At 43.3% G+C, this 17,782-nt stretch overlaps 1 protein-coding gene across 3 annotated transcripts in view; it reads left to right on the top strand.

The window, feature by feature from the left end:
- avl9 (AVL9 homolog (S. cerevisiase)) overlaps positions 1-17,782 on the top strand; it is a 145,963-nt gene that overhangs the window by 81,341 nt on the left and 46,840 nt on the right. For all 3 annotated transcript variants that reach the window (XM_070889373.1, XM_070889365.1, XM_070889355.1), the window contains 2 exons: positions 13,838-13,904; positions 15,834-15,874. In XM_070889373.1, coding sequence (XP_070745474.1) covers positions 13,838-13,904; positions 15,834-15,874 — 108 coding nt within the window. The remainder of the gene's footprint in view (positions 1-13,837; positions 13,905-15,833; positions 15,875-17,782) is intronic.

Here is a 17,782-nt window from a genome sequence, read left to right as displayed (position 1 = left end):
CTAATATATTACCCCCAACCCAGTGAACTTCTATCTTGAGCAGTAACCTTTTATGTGGCACCTTGTCAAATGCCTTCTGGAAGTCCAAATACACCACATCCACCGGTTCCCCTTTATCCACCATGTTCGTTACATCCTCAAAGAATTGCAGCAAATTTGTCAAACATGACTTCCCCTTCATAAATTCATGCTCACTCTGCCTGACCGAATTTTGCTTTTCCAAATGTCCTGCTACTGCTTCTTTAATAATGGACACCAACATTTTCCCAACCACAGATGTTAGGCTAAATGGTCTATAGTTTCCTGTTTTTTGTTTGCCTCCTTTTTTAAATAGGGGCCTTACATTTGCAGTTTTCCAATCTGCTGGGACCTCCCCAGAATCCAGGGATTTTGGTAAATTACAACCAATCCCCGCACTACTTCTCTTAAGACCCCAGGATGCAAGCCATCAAGTCCATGGGATTTATCTGCCTTTAGTTCCATTATCTTACTGAGTACCACTCCTTAGTGATTGTGATTGTGTTAAGTTCCTCTCCTGCTATAGCCCCTTGACTATTCACTGTTGGGATATTGTTTGTGTCCTCTACCGTAAAGACTGATACAAAATATTTGTTCAGAGTTTCTGCCATCTCCATGTTCCCCATCACTAATTCCCCGGTCTCATCCTCTAAGGGACCAACATTTACATTGGCCACTCTTTTTTTTCCTTTTTATATACCTATAGAAACTCTTGCTATCTGTTTTTATATTTCAACAGAGAAGTAGCGGCAGGGATTGTGGATGCATTGGTTGTAATTTACCAAAATTCCCTGGATTCTGGGGAGGTCCCAGCAGATTGGAAAACTGCAAATGTAACTCCCCTATTTAAAAAAAGGAGGCAGACAAAAAGCAGGAAACTATAGACCAGTTAGCCTAACATTTGTGGTTGGGAAAATGTTGGAGTCCATTATTAAAGAAGCAGTAGCAGGACATTTGGAAAAGCAAAATTCGGTCAGGCAGAGTCAGCATGGGTTTATGAAGGGGAAGTCATGTTTGACAAATTTGCTGGAATTCTTTGAGGATGTAACGAACAGGGTGGATAAAAGGGAACCAGTGGATGTGGTGCTTTGGAAGCAGTTCAGAGAAGGTTCACTAGGTTGATTCTGGGGATGAGCGGGTTGATTTATGAGGAAAGGTTGAATAGGTTGGGCCTCTACTCATTGGAATTCAGAAGATTGAGAGATGATCTTCTCGAAACGTATAAGATTATGAGGGGGCTTGACAAGGTGGATGCAGAGAGGATGTTTGCACTGATGGGGGAGACTAGAATTAGAGGGCACGATCTTAGAATAAGGGGCCGCCCATTTAAAACAGAGATGAGGAGAAATGTCTTCTCTGAGGGTTGTAAATCTGTGGAATTCGCTGCCTCAGAGAGCTGTGGAAGCTGGGACATTGAATAAATTTAAGACAGAAATAGACAGTTTCTTAACCGATAAGGGGTTATGGGAAGTGGATGGGGAAGTGGAGCAGGCTCGAGGGGCCGTATGGTCTACTCCTGTTCCTATTTCTTATGTTCTTATGCTAGTTTACTTTCATAGTCTATCTTCCCTTTCTTAATCATTTTTTAGTCATTCTTTGCTGGCTTTTAAAAGCTTCCCAATCTTCTTTCCTCCTCCTAGTTTTGGCAACTTTTTATGCCCTTGTTTTTAATTGGATACCATCCTTTATTTCTTTAGTTAGCCATGGATGGCTATCTTTTCAGCAATATACTGACTGATACTCTGCCCCTTGAGCAGCTTTTCCCCCTCCAGAACTGTCTCCGACGCAGGGCATTGGTTTGTCAGTGCTTCAAGTTGACTCCACCCTGTGTACAAGTTATCTTCATCCCACCGCAGCACCTCGGACTTTAACTTTGCACACTCATACTGTCTCCTGTACTCCTAATTGTTGTCATTGCCTGTGTAACCTGAAACCTTTCTATGTCCATTCGCATGTCCTTTTTTACTGCCTCTCCGGACCCAAACCCATTACTTCATCTCCCTTTCTTTTTCTTCTCGGCCCCTATTGTACCCATCACTCCTGTCTTCTCCCCTTCCTGTGACCGGGTCATTTTATTTCTCCTCTCGTGGGTACATTGCTCCTGCAATGCTGACCCAACCCATCACTGCTCATCTGCCTTCCTTTTCTCTGGCTGCCATTCCAGGCTTGAATCCCTCTTGGATAAGTCTACAATTACCCTCTGCTTTCCTCAGCATTCTCCAAAGGCTTCAATGGGGCACTTGTCACTGCCTCATGATGAGCAGTAACCCCCCCAAGTGCCTTATCCATATCTCTCGCTGGCCTTTGCACCTGTAGTTGGTTAATCTCCCCAACCTCCTTGCCATCCCACTCACCTCACCCGCTATCGCCCCCTTGGTCTCTGCCAGAAGATCAACAATCCCGATCCTCTCTATATATTTCTCTTCAGAATGCCTGTTCATTGTTGAATAAGTACCATGCCGTTTACCTTATTGTGAATGATCACATTGACAGTCTGGCTTTGGCGGAAACTTGGCTCATGGTGGCAATACCTTGCTCCTTGCTGAAGCCTCCCTGCCGCGCTGTACTTTCCACCGTCTGCCCCGCCCAAAGTGCCGCAGTGGTGGTGTGGCCCTTATCACCAAATCACACCTTGATCACTTCCCCCTCTCTCGTATATTTGCCTTCTCCAAGCATTGTACCTTGTTCCACCTATCTCGCCTTTCCTTTAAAATTCTCATTCTCTACTGCCCTGAGCCTCACCCCGAGTTTCTCACTGAGTTATCCTCACTCTTTACCTCCATCAGTCTGAGTGATTCTTCACCCTCAGTAATTTCAATCTTCAACCCAACTTATCTTGCCCTCTCTCTCGTGTCTGATTTCACTGTGCTTCTATCCTCATTGACGATGCCTTCTCATCTTACCTCTCTATTGGCATGGCCTTGATCTCAAGACTGTCATCTCTGACTATTACTTTGAATTTCTCACCACCCAACATGTTGCAACTGCACTTCCTCTGCATCAGCCCTGCAGTAAGTTCTCCTCTTAAGTCTCTCGCTACAGAACTTTCAAACTCTCAAACTGCCCAGCCTTAGGCTCTCCATTAACCACAATATTTTTTGCAACTGTCAATCTGCGCAACCGCTACCTCTCCTCCATCTTTGATGCCCTGATTTCCAGTAAAACCCTTGGGGCTTGAAATTGAGTAGCACTGCATTTAGGGCGCTAACTTTTTCAGGGGCGCAAATATATCGCCGGGAATGACCAAATTCTAGCGGACGCAAACTGCGGGTTTAGCGCTCTAGGAGAGCCGCGCTACCACTTCTCTTGGAGCACTAAACCAGGCAAGAGTGGCAGTAGCAACAGAGCTGCTGGGATCGGAGGCTCCTTCCCTCCCTTACAGGGAAGGGCCATTGCTGCAGGTTCTGCAATAAATTGAATCCCCTCCTCGCCGACGGCAGCCGCAATCTGCGACGATCAGCCCCAAGCACTTTAACTTGGTAAAGGTAAAAAAAAAATGAACAGAAGGTTCAGAAGATTTTTCACCTACCTCACCACTGCTCCCTTTAAATACTGATCGGCAAGCGACTGGCCTACTTTACAACGCCACCTGCAGCTGCCAGTGTTGACGCCCGGCGATGCCGCAGGGAGGCGGAACCGAAGTTTGTGTCCAGGGTAGTGCTAGGGAGCTGCGCACCTGTTGACGTCACGACCTCTGGGGCGCATGAGCTCGTGGCGTTGGGGTTTGCTGCTCTCGCTAACCTGCAAGGCAAGTTCATGGACGTCGGTACTCTCGCCGTACCTGGTCAAGAGCCGGTAGCGCCTCATTATTCCCCCCCCCCCCCCCCCCCCCCCCCCGGAGGCGCTAACGGGAGGTGCAAAGGAGACTAATTTCTCCCCCTTAATCTCTCCCCATTCTAGTCGGTTACCTGGTGTGGCTATCCTCTTTGCTTTCTCAATGGATGTAGACTTGAGTTTATCTGGCATACAACTGGTTTAACCATCCATCACCAGATCTGGCAGACCACATTAAGCACTATCAGATCTCGCTTTCCTCTGCCAAAATCATTCTACTCCTGGATCATCTTGGAAAGCAAAGATAAACTCCGGTTTCTTTTCTTTGTTACCAACCATCTTCTCAAACCCTTCTCTCTTGCCTCTTCCACTCTTGCCTCCATTAACAAGTGCGAGGAGCTCATCGATTTCTTTGTCATTATGATTGAAACCGTCCATCCAGCTGCTTCTGCCGCATCCCTACCTTCACCTCCAAGCTCACACAGGCTCCCACTCGCCCTATTTCTCGACCCCCCCCCCCCCCCCCCTCCCCACCACCAATATGTTCTCTGAACTTAATTACTTAATGATTATGAGGCATAAATCCTGCTCTCTTGATCCCATTCCCACTAAGCTGCTGACCACCCAACTTCCCTTCCTGGGCCCAATTCTTGTTGTTATTGTAAATGGTTGCCTTTCTTCAGGTGCCATCCCTCTCTATTTCAAGACTGCTAGTCTCCCACCTCAAAAAAATCCACCCTTGACCCTCCCCTGCCCTTGCAAACTATGGTGCCATCTCCAAATCTCCCTTTCCTCTTCAATGTTCTTGAACATGTTGTCACCTTCCAAATCTGTGCCCATCTTTCTTGCAACTTCACATTTGAATCTCCCATTGGGTTTCTGCTCTTGCCACAGCACAGAAATGGCCCTCATGAAAGTTGCATATGACATCTTTTGTGATTGACCATGGTGCAGTAACCTACCTCGTCCTTCTCTACCTCTCTGCAGCCTTTGACATGGTTGACCACACTATCCTCTTCCATGTCTTTCCTCTGTTCTCCAGCTCTCAGTTGGTATCACTCTTACCTATCCAATTGTAGCCAGAGTATCTCCAAAAACGGCTTCTCTTCCAGCCCCCACACCGTTACTTCTGTAGTTCCCCAATAATCTATCCTTGGCTTCTTCCTCTTCCTCAGTTATATGCTGCCCCTTGGTGACATGTAGTTGTGAAGGGTCTAATTAATCGAGTTTCATTTTTTGAGGAGGTCACTAACATGGTGGATAGGGGATTGTTTGTGGATGTTGTCTATGTGGATTTCCAGAAGGCATTTGACAAGGTGCGGCACAAGAGATTAACAAAAATAAAATTGCATGGAATTGGAGATAACCATTTGACGTGAATTGGTAATTGTTTGGGAGAGAGGTAACAATGGGGATAAAGGGAATGTACATTGATTAGCAGGATGTGACAAGTTTCACAGGGATCTGTTCTGGGGCCTCAGATTTTCACCATGTATATCAATGACTTAGATGAAGGAATAGTATTGTATACCCAAGTTTGCAGATGACACTAAGTTAGGAAGCACAGTAAGTTGTGTGAGCAGTAATCATAGAATCGTGGAATAGTACAGCACAGAAGGAGGCCATTCGACACATCGAGTCCGTGCCGGCTCTTTCGAAGAGCATTCCAGTTAGTCTCACTCCCTCCTCTTTCTCCATATTACTGCAATTATTTTCTCCTTCAAACATTTATCTAATTCGCTTTTGAAGGCCACTATTGAATCTGTATCCACCGCAATCAGGCAGTCCATTCCAAATCCTAACCACTCATTGCTTAAAGTTTTTCCGCGAGTCGCCTCTGGTTCGTTTGCCAATCGCTTTAAATCTGTGCCGCCTTGTTATTGACCCTTCAGCAATTGGAAACAGTTTCTTTTTATTTACTCTATCTAAATCCTTCTTGATTTTAAACACTTCTATCAAATCTCTTGGCCTTCTCTGCTCTAAGGAGAACAACCCCAGCTTCTCTAGTCTATCCATGTAACTGTATTCACTCATCCCTGGAACCATTCCAGTAAATCTCTTTGGTACCCTCTCCAAAGTCTTCACGTCCTTCCTAAAGTGTGGTACCCAGAATTGGGCACAATATTCCAGCTGGAGCCGAACTAATGTTTTAAATCGGTTTAGCATAACTTCCTGGCTTTTGTACTCTATGCCTCTATTTATAAAGCCCAGGATTCTATATGCTTTATTAACTGTTTTATTAACCTGTCCTGCCACCTTCAAAAATGTGTGCATAAGCACCCCCTTTAAAATTGTACCATTTAGTATATATGGGGGTCTCATCTCATTCTTCCTTGCATTGAATTTCATCTGCCATGTCTGCCCATTCCACCAGCTGATCTATGTATTTTTGAAGTCTATTACTATCTTCCTCACAGTTTACTACACTTCCAAGTTTCATGTCATCTGTAAATATCAAAATTGTGCCCTGTACCCCCAAGTTTAAGTCATATATGTATATCAAAAACAGCAGTGGTAATTAAATAAAAACATAAAATGCTGGAAATACTCATCAGGTCAGACATCATCTGTGGAGAGAGAAACAGAGTTAACATTTCAGGTCAATGACCCTTCATCAGAACTGGAAAAAGATGTACAGGTTTTTCAGCAAGTGAAGGGTAGGAAAGAATAAAAGGGAAGGTCTGTGATCGGGTGGAAGGCAGAAGAGATTAAGAGACAAAAGGGATGATGGTGCAAGGCAAAAGGAGATGGTAATGGGGCAAGTTAAGAAACAAAAGATGAGTCTAGATAGGGTGTAAATGGAAATGGCAGAATCATCAACAGCTGCCATGGGAAAGAGAAAAAAATAGGGGCAGGGGTTATGGTCTGAAATTGTTGAACTTGATGTCGAGTCCAGAACATAACATAAGAAATAGGAGCAAGAGTCAGCCACGTGGTCCCTCGAGCCTGCTCCACTTTTTAATAAGATCATGGCTGATCTGATCATGGACTCAGCTCCACTTCTCTGCCCGCTCCCCATAACCCTTTATTCTCTTATTGCTCAAAAATCTGTCTATCTCCATCTTAAATATATTCAGCAGAACAGTAGGCTGTGAAGAGCCTAAACGAAAGATGAGGTGCTGTTCCTCGAGCTTGCGTTGAGATTCGTTGGAACAGTGTAAGGCCGAGGACCACAGAGTGGGAGTGGAGCGGAGAATTAATGTGACAGGCGACCGGAAGCTCGGGGTCACGCTTACTGAATGGAGGTGTTCCGCAAAGCAGTCACCCAATCTGAGTTTGGTCTATCCAATGTAGAGCAGACTGTATCATAAGCAGCAAATATAGTATACTAAATTGAAAAAGTTCAAGTAAATAGCTATCACCTGGAAGGATTGTTTGGGGCCCTGGACAGTGGGAAGGGGGAAGTGAAAGGGCAGGAGAGGGGAGGGTATGTTGGGGGTGATTGAGGAGTGGACCAGGGTGCCGTATTGGGTGCAGTACTTTCGGAATGCTGAAAGGGGAAGATGAGATCTATTTGGTGGTGGGATCGCGCTGGAGATGGCAGAAATGGCGGAGGATGATCCGTTGAATGTGGAGGCTGGTGGGGTGAAAGGTGAGGACAAGGGGTACCCTATCGTGGTTCTGTGAGGGAGGAGAAGGAGTGAGAGCAGAAGTGCGGGAAATAGACTGACACAGTGAAGGGCCATGTCAACCACGGTAGAGGGGAATCCTCGGTTGAGGAAAAAGGAAAGACATATTGAAAGCACCAGTATGGAAGGTGGTATCGTCAGAACAGATGCGACGGAGACGGAGAAACTGGGAGAATGGAATGGAGACTTTACAGGAAGCAGGGTGGGAGGAAGTGTAGTCCAGGTAGCTGTGGGAATCGGTGCGCTTGTTTTGAATATTTGTCAATAGCCTATCCCCAGAACTGGAGACAGAGAAGTCGAGGAAGGGAAAGGAAGAGTTAGAGATAGACCATGTGAAGGTGAGGGAAGTGTGGAAATTGGAAGCAAAGAGAATGAAATTTTCCACTTCAGGGCGAGAACAGGAAATGGCACCGATACAGTCATCAATGTACAGGAAAAAGGTGATGGAGGGGACCTGAGTAGGACTGGAACAAAGAATGTTCCACATATCCCATGAAAAGGCAGGCATAGCTAGAACCCCTACGGGTTCCCATACTAACATCTTTAATTTGGAGGAAGTGAGTGGAGTCCAAGGAGAAGTTGTTCAATATGAGAACAAGTTCAGCCAGGTGGAGGAGGGTGTGGTGGATGGGGACTGGTTGGGCCTCTGCTCAAGAAAAAAGCGGAGCGCCCTCAGGCCATCCTGGCAGGGGATGGAAGTGTAGAGAGATTGGACGTCATACACTCTCCTGCCTTCCACCCTATTACAAACCTTCCCTTTTGTTCCTTCCTCCCCCACCCCCAACTTTCCCTGCCCCTACACTTGCATAAAAACCTGTTGCAGCTCTAACTTTTTCCAGTTCTGACGAAGGGTCATCGACCTGAAACATTAACTCTGTTTCTCTCTCCACAGATGCTGCCTGATCTGCTGAGTATTTCCTGCATTTTCTGTTTTTATTTCAGATTTCAGGCATCCACAGTATTTTGCTTTTGAATTAGTGGTCCTAATGGATCTTGGGGAACACCACCCTTTAGTCCTAAAAACAGTCATTCACGAAAAATCTTGGTTTCTTATCCATTAACTATTTTTGTATCCATGCTGCTACTGACCCTTTTATCCCATGGGCTTCAATGTTGTTAACAAGCCTAGTATGTGGTACCTCATCAAAAACCTCAATCAAGTTAGTCAAACACGATTTGCCCTTAACAAACTCAAGCTGACTATCCGTTCATTAGTCGATGCTTGTCCAAGTGGCTGTTAACTTTCTCCCAGATTATTGTTTCTAAAAGCTTCCCCATCACTGACATTAAACACACTGGCCTGTAATTGCCAGGTTTATCCTTCTCCCCTTTTTTAACAAGGATGTAAATTTGCAATCCTCCAGTCCATTGGCACCACCCCTGTATCTAAGGAAGATTTTAAGATTGTGGCCAGAACCTCCACAATTCCTACCCTTCTCTCAGCAAGCTAGGATGTATTCCATCTGGACTGCGTCACTTATCCAATTTAATTACCGCCAGCCTGTCTAGTACATCCTCTTTATTTACTTTAATCACATCCAGTATCCAAGCAACCTCCTTGTTTACGATATCTTTGGCAAAGTCCTCTTCCTTGGTAAACAACGATGCAAAGTACTCATTTAGTACTTCTGCCATGACTTCTGCCTCCACCAATAGTTATGCATTTTGGTCCCTAATCAGCCCCACCGCTACTCTAATAATCCTTTTAATGTCAGTATGCCTATAGAAGACCTTTGGATTCCCCTTTGTTAGCTGTCAGTCTATTCTCGTACCGTCTCTTTGCCTCTTATTTCACTTCTCTGTACTTAATATTCAGCCTGATTCTCCCTTGTATGATCAAGCTGACATCTGTCATACACCCCCTTTTTCTGCTTCATCTCACTCCAACTTCATCATCCAGGGAGCTCTGGCTCTGGTTGCCCTCCCTTTCCTCCCTTGTAGGAATGTACCTAGATTGTACCCGAACCATCTCTTTAAAGGCCACCCATTGCTCCATTACATTTTTGCCTGCCGGCCTTTAACTCCAATTTACCCAGGCCAGATCCCTCCTCGATACGATGAAATTAGCCCATCTCCAGTGAAGTATTATTATTCTAAATTGCTCCTTATCCTTCTCCATAAATAATCTAAACCTTATGATACTTCGATACTATTATCACTATTCCCGAGATGTTCCCCAACTGTGACATTCTCCACTTGACCCACTTCATTCCCCAGGACTAGATTCAGCAATGCCTCCTTCCTCATTGGGCAGGAAACATACTGATCAAGAAAATTCTCCTGAACACACTTAAATTCTTCCCTTTCTCTACCCTTAACACAATCACTGCCCCATTCAATATTGGGGGTAGTTAAAATCTCCCATGATCACTGCTCTATAGTTCTTGCAATCAGTAAATTTGCAAATGTGCTCTTCTATCTCCTTCCCATTATTTGGTGGCCTATAAAATGCACCAAGTAGTGTAATAGCTCCTTCATTCTTTCTCTACTCCAACCAAATAGATTGTGTCTTTGATCCCTCAACGGCATTCTCTTTCTTGCACTGTAATACTTTCGTTAATCCGAACTACTACCCTTCCTCCATTTTTTTATTCCCTATTTTCCTGAATACTTTATACCAGGAATATTAAGCATCCAATCCTCCTTTTTTGAGCTACGTCTCACTTACAATCAATACATCACATGGCTATTTGCGCCTGCAGCTCACCAACCTTATTAACCACACTTAATGCACTTTACACACATGCACTCCAAACGTAACTTAGACCTCTGTATTTTCTAAGATACCAGCTAATTCTGTATTATTTCTAACTCTTAATTGTCTCTCGCAGTCCTCTGTGCACCTTGTTTCTACTTTTTAATACTGCAATCCTGGTGCCCACCCCTTGGAGAATTAGTTTAAACCCACCCGCCAGCACTAATTAATCTGCCCGCAAGAATATTGGTTCCAGCTCTGTTCAGGTGCAACCCGTCCATCTTGAACAGAACTCTTTAGCCACAGAACTGGTTCCAATGTCCCAGGAATCTGAAGTCCTCCCTCCTGCACCATGTCTTTAGCTGCACATTAGCTACCATATTGTCCTATTCTACTCTCACTAGCGCATGGCACTGAGAGTAATCCAGAGATTATTACCTTTTGAGGTAAAAACAGAAAGTGCTGGAAATTCTGAGCAGGTCAGGGAGCATCTGTGGAGGGAGAAACAGAGTTAACCGTTCAGGTCGAAATGACCCTTCGTCAGAACTGACAGCATCTGCAGTATTTTGCTTTTTGAACTGCCTTTGAGATCCTGCTTTTTAACTTCCTCCCTAGCTCCTTCAACTCTGACTGCAGGGTCTCGACTTTCTTCCTCCCTATGTCATTGGTTCCGACATGGACCACGACTTCTGGCTTTTCCCCTTTTACCCCCCCCCCCCAGAATGTTCTGCACCCTCTCCATGATATCCTTTATCCTGGCACCAGGGAGGGAGGCAACATACCATACGGTCTCACGTTGACAGTAGCAGAACTGCCTGTTTGTCCCCCTGACTATCGAATCCCCAATTACTACTGCATTCCTACACTTATCTGTAGCCCCCTGTGCAGCCCTTTGCCCCTCAGTGCCAGGCTCGGGACTGCACTCCTTTTGAGGTGTCATCACCGTCACCAGTATTCATTACTGAATATCGGTTTGAGAGTGCCACACTCCCGGAGGATTCCTGCATTGTCTGTCTCTTCCTACCCTTCCAGGTTGTCACCCAGTTGCTATTTTCGACTCTCTGGCTGTGGGGTGACCACCCCCTGGCACCTGCGACCCAGGACACACTCGGCCACCCGTACGCCCTGCAATGAATCCAGCTGCCTTTCAAGCTCAGAAACCCTCAGCGTGAGTTCCAGCAGCTGATCGCACTTCCTGCAAACATGGGCCTCAGGGACATATGAAGCGTCCTGAAGTTCGCACATGGAGCAGGAATTGCAGGCTACAGGTTGTAACTGTCCCTCCATTTTAATTAGAAACTTAAAATAAATTACTTGGATACAAGGTGATTAATATAATTGCTGATAACTAGGTCTAAACTACACTGCAATTTTTCTATTCGCTCCTCAAAGCAAACTGCCCAAAGACTAAATTATTTACTCAAGCTTAACAAGAACCACTGAGATACTAAATACAAAGAACCTGAATATTAGATACTTAACTTAGAATCCTTGGGTTCGGTGACTCCACTCCTTCTTTTGAGTTGGATGTGAGAAATCGCCTTCCTCCTCTCCACCCAATTCCTACTCTCGGCTTCCACTTTGCGATTTACCCAGCTCTGTGCTCAAGGAAGTTACAAAAGAACATAAATTAAGTGAGTGGGTAAAACTGTGCCAGATGGAGTTTAATGTGGGGAAATGTGAATATTTTCTTAATGGCAAGGTATTTGAAACTGGAGAAGCAAAGGGATTTGAGTGTACAGGTGCACAAATCATTAAAATCTAGTGCACAGTTACAAAACTTAATCAAAAAGGCTATTGGAATGCCGGCCTTTGACTTCAGGGAACTGGAATGCAAAAAAGGGGAGAAAGTTATGCTTCAGTTGTATAGAACCTAGGTCAGACACCATCTGGAGTACTGTGTTCAGTTCTGGAATCTGAATGCTTCGGAATCTGGACATCGGGCCGATCCATGGCGGGGTTGACCGGAATCCAGAAAATGGTCCGAAATCCGGACCTTCCGCCTCCGCCCGGACCTCTTCCCCCGCTCGACCTACATTGGCTCACAGGTCCTCATTGATTAGATCATCTGTTTTTGGTGGTGTTGGTTGAGGGAGAAATGTTGGCCACAACACTGGGAGAATTGTGCTATAGGATCATTTATGTCCACTTGAGCATGCAGCTGGAGACTTGGTTTAATGTCTCATCTGAAGGGCAGTGCCGCACTAAAATGTCAGCCGAGATTATGTGTTCAAGTCTATGGTGGAACTTGAACACGCAACTTTCTGACTCACAGGCCAGAGTATTACCAGCTGAGCCAAGCTGATGTCTTGGAAATGGGAAACCAGAAATAAATGCGGTCACCTCATTAATTATCTACCCCAGAGGGCTGTGGATGCTCAGTCATTGAGTATATTAAAGACTGAGATCAATAGACTATTGGGCACTGAAGGAATCAAGGGATATGGGAATACGGTGGGAAAGTGGAGTTAATGTAGAAATTCAGCCATGATCTTATTGAATGGTGGAGCAGGCTCGATGGGCCATATGGCCTACTCCTGCTCCTACTTACGTTCTTAATTCTTATGTTCTTAATCCTCACTCCACTTCTCTGTCCTAGCATTGACATCATGCTACATCCAACTTTGTCCTTACTAAGTGAGGTACTTGTGGTTGGCTGCCAGCAGCTGCCTGTAAACCATTGGAGAGTGTTAACATCCAATGCCTGGGTTATCAAGATAGTGAATCAAGTACATTTACTGTCATTATAAGACTTTTCAAAATCAGAGGGTTGTTTACCACAATGCCCTCAGGTGAGAGCAGTGCTAACAAACCATTCTGACTCATTGCCACATGTATACGAGATTGAGAAGGAACTTCTTCTCTTGGTAATTTGACATACACCGCACCAACAATCATCAGGTTACTGCCCTATCTTTGATCTGTGGCATCAATTTAAGCTTTAAGAAGAAGACATTCAAAATGGTGACCTCTTTGGCAGGCTTGTTCTTAATACAGGAATTAATAATCATGTGAAATATCCCCAGTTCTCACCACAGCTGTTTAATGGATTCTAATGACACATGGAGACTGAAAATGATGAGCATAGATTTAACTGTTGAATAGTGTCATTTTCAGTCTTTGGGTCGATGAATGGAAAGAATGCTTTCCAGTCAGTCCCTGTTTTTAGTTTCCAGCCTGTAGACAGTTAATTGTACAAAAATAATCTTACCAGGTTGAATCCTGGAAATATATTACAAAATATTACAAAAATATGCTTACCTCCGTGCTGGAAATGGCTTTTCAATAGTTGTTACTGTGATTTTTTTTTTCGTCCATGGTAATCTTGGTTTGCCCAAACCGTGAAGATGCTTTTGTCTTGATGATAATCCTACTAAAATTATAGTAATGCCTTTTCAGGGAAAAAAATAGATTTTTCTTAGCTCAAAGTTTATTACTGTACTAAGTTGCTTAAGAATGTGTATATTTTTAAAGTACAACGATTCTTAAAAGTGCAATAAAATATATAAGATTGCACTGATACTTAATGTCTGATTTAGTGAGTTGTTAAGTGCTAGATTTTCTTACATTGCACTTGCGTGGGCAACGGTGGTACGTTTTGTATGGGTGTGCATTAAATCCATCTATTTACATTTGCCTTATTAGAGCACTTGATGTCTTGTTTGGTGGTTGAATGCTTTTAGTATGAAAAATTTTTAATTTTTTTAAATGATTGAACTAGGAACTTTATGAACACATGAACAGCTCTTTAGGAGGAAATGCATTAGAAGGATCTCAGGCTTGCTTGGGTAAGTGAATTAAAATCGTATTATATGCATTTGAAGCAACAAACTTGTCGGCATGATATATCTATGTATTGTGCCTCTAACACCCATCTGTAGTTTAACACTTCTCAAAGGTCAAACAAACGGTTGCCTTAAATAGCCTCCTCAGTGCCTCTTCAAGTAGTGTACAACATGGAGTAATTTGTTAGTTGAGGAGGGCAGTGGGTGATAATCAGCAGGATTCCTTGGGTTTGTTTGACCTGAAGCCATAAAATCATTTATTTTTTCTGTTACAATATCTGTAAATGTGTAACTTTATATATTTATTTGCATCTACTGCAAACCACTAAGATTAAGCCCTGGTTTGCAATGTTGTCAACACTACACATGTCATGCTCCTGTCAATTGCCATAGGTCAGTAGTGTCACTTCCTTACACCTCCTTTTATGTTGGATAACATGAAGGGGCATAGCTGGAGACAACAGTGACACATGCCTTGTCAATATGATCCTGATTGTTTCTGGGTGTACAGAAATGATTAGATAAATTAGGATGGGTGTGTGCAGATTTCTGACAGCTGAAAGTACTCCAGCAGCTATGATTCAAGAAGTGATGGATAAACTCTGCTATTAAACGGCTGTGTACAAGAGCTTCACGTTGCACCACTCTTTGGGCAGGGAGATATTTTATAGACTGGAGAAGAAGTAAGTTAAACTATGTTGCTGCTTTATGAATTTTATGGGCCGATGCAGAATGTTGCAATAGTTTTTGTTCTGGGTTAAAGGTATGGTTTAAGTGCTTGTAAATTCTTATGCAATTTGGTGGCATGCTTGTGAAGGGCAAATAGCTTGGCCATATCTCACATACCATTAGTTTGTATGGTTTTGGAGTCCAGTAGTAAGATGTGTATTTTCTTAGAGGCTGCAGTAGCAGTTCACTGAATGCATATAGATTTTGTCAAACTCTTCTAACAGCCTGTTCATTCACCTCTGCATCCAGTGATATTGATCAAAGGTGATAGCAATCCAAAGAAAGAACTATTTGTATTAAAATAGAATTTGCAACCTTTGTGGATGACATTACAGTCAATCTTTCTCAGTACATTTATTGTCTTGGTGTTTCAGTTCACTGTTACAGAAACTGAGTAGATAGGTTCGGACGCCAGAGATAATTCAACGTATTGGTTTAATTAATAGCGACAGAAAGTACAAGCAAGTTATATGTTTATATACTTTCTAGTAGGATATTCCTCTTGGCTTTGTCGTTAACTCTAATTGCAATTCAGGTGCATTCTCAGCAAGGAATACCAAAGAATTGCTGACAATGAGCCTATTTATACACCTAAATGGACAGTGTCAGACAATTTGCTCTAAACCTACCAATTCTGAGATTATTGTCATGTAATCTTTGTATCGTGTGCCAGTACACCAATAGATAGCAATCCTGCATTCCATTTTCACTGCAATGTGAGTGTCATGTAGAAGATTAGACTATTTTCATGGTTATAAACTTCACATCTTAGTACATAAAATGAAGACAAGTTGACTCCAACCTGCTAAAGTTCTTACACAAACCTTTTCCTGTTTCTTAAATTGCATTAACCTGAAACCTCCTGCTTACTGGGCATTCCCTTGCAGAATCCTAATAACCTAATCTAAGCCACAGAATAAATTCCAATAATAAAAGGATATTAATACTGACTTATGTATTAAGCTATTTTTACTATTATATTATGTACTATCCTACAGTCTCGTGGCTTAAAATGGCTGTGTTTTAACTTCCCAAAGTACTGATATCTCTGATCAGAAGAGGGATAGCAAGTCTCCGACTGTCGAAGGGGTAGGAAGGGGGATAGCAAGTCTCTTACCTGTCAATCTTTTGCAATTTTTAGTCTTTCGGGAGAATTAATTGTTATGTATTGTAATTTTATATAAATTGGGACTGTGTTTTTAGGTCTGTCTCCACGGGATCTGGTTCTCCATTTCAGACACAAGGTACAGTAGAATAGATCAATTTCTTCACTGATTCAGTTTCGTTTCATTTTGCTGTTGAAGCTATTCTAACCTTGCCATAACAATGTGAGTGTGAAAATAGCCAGTTGATTTAGATGCCTAAGTTGTAACCTGGCATTAATCCTGCATCTCTCTTGTGTTGCAAAATGTACATTCATTCTTTTTAGCATTCTCCATGAACTGCATGAGTGGTCCAAGCGACGGTGCTCTTCTGCTGGAGGAAGATTGCAAGGGACAACTTTCCTTTAAGATATTCTAACATAGTGATATCTTCAGTGTTAAACATCTCTTGGCCCCTCAATTTCTTCCGTACACAATCTCCAGTTCATCCAGATGTTTGCTGTGCATTTTCTTAGCTTGCATCTCTAACCTCAGATCATCAACTTCAGAATACTCATCCAAATGCTTAAATCGCACATTGCTACACTCCTTCCTACCAGTGGAATCTTCCGCAATCTTATGGCATTTGAGGAATTTAAAAATTCGATTAATTAAATAAATCTGGAATAAAAAGATAGTATCAGTAATGGTGACCATGTTTCACCCACCTGGTTTACTAATGTCCTTCAGGCAATCTGCCACCTTTATCTGGTCAGACCTATATGTGACTCCAGACCCAGAGCTGTGCGGTTGCCTCCGAAATGGCCTAGCCAGCCACTCAGTTGTATTCAAGAAGATACCACCACCTTCCCAAGGGAAATTAAATTAAATGCTGGCCTTGCCAGCGATGCCCACATCCTGTGAATATTTTTTTTTTAACAAGAATGATACAGCACAAAAGGAGGCCATTCGACCCATTGTGCCTGTGTTGGCTCTTTGAAAGGGCTATCTAATTAGTCCCACTCCCATAGTCCCTTGAATTTTTTCCCCTTGAAGTATTTATCCAATTTCCTTGTGAAAGTTATTATTGAATCTTCTTCCACCACCCTTTCAGGCAGTGCATTCCAGGTCATGATAACTTGCTGTGTAAAAAAAAAATCTTCCTCTCCACTCTGGTTCTTTTGCCAATTATCTTAAATCTGTATTCTCTGGAATGTTCGCCAAGAATGTTCTTTACTTTGGCACAAGGGAAGCAATACATCTTGTGAGGCTCACGTCAGCGGTTGCCTGACTATTGAATTCCCTATGGTGCCGTGGATGTGCTCTGGACTGCACTTACCTGAGGTGTTGTCATTCGAAGCGATGTTCAGCATTGAAACCTGGTTTGAGAGTGCCACACTCCCGGAGGATTGCTGCAGTGCCTGCCTTCTCTTACCCTGCCTGATGGCCACCCACTTGCTATCCTGAAAACTCTGTAGCTTGGATCATACGTTGCAGGAAATTTTCAGCCTCCTTGAGCTTGAGTTTGAGCAACTAGAGGCACTTCCTGCACATGTGCTCAACCAGGGCACATGAAGGCACAGGAATTGTCGGCAGTGGGATAAATATATAATTCCTGTCCCATGTGGGAACTCCAGGACACTTCATGCATATATGTCAGGATTATCTATCTCTCTCGCTCTCTGTTTCAACATATTTGCACGTCTGTGTTTTATTTTTATAATATATATGAATCTCCATGTATGTGTAATCTCCATACATATATTTTATATTCGTTTAGTAGCCCCTTTACTCCTATATAGTTATATATGAAGTTATACGTGAAGATAACTAAATCGGACACCGAGCTTCTCATCCCTCTGTACTGTCTGTGACATCACTTTTTAGTTATTTTTCTTCATGCCTTTTTTAAAGGTGCTCACGAAGTTTCAGCTCCACTCTGTTCCGCTGTGTTCCCGAAGCTCTTTAAAACCTCCCTCCCCACCTCTTTGACCAAACTTTTGACCAGTCGGAATGTCTCCTTTGGCTTGATGTCAATTTTTGTTTAATTGCGTTCCTGTGAAGTGTTGG

The sequence above is a fragment of the Pristiophorus japonicus genome, chromosome 1 (genome assembly GCF_044704955.1).
Source record: "Pristiophorus japonicus isolate sPriJap1 chromosome 1, sPriJap1.hap1, whole genome shotgun sequence".
Classification (NCBI taxonomy): Eukaryota; Metazoa; Chordata; class Chondrichthyes; family Pristiophoridae; genus Pristiophorus; species Pristiophorus japonicus.
This window is presented reverse-complemented; position numbering and strand designations above follow the sequence as displayed.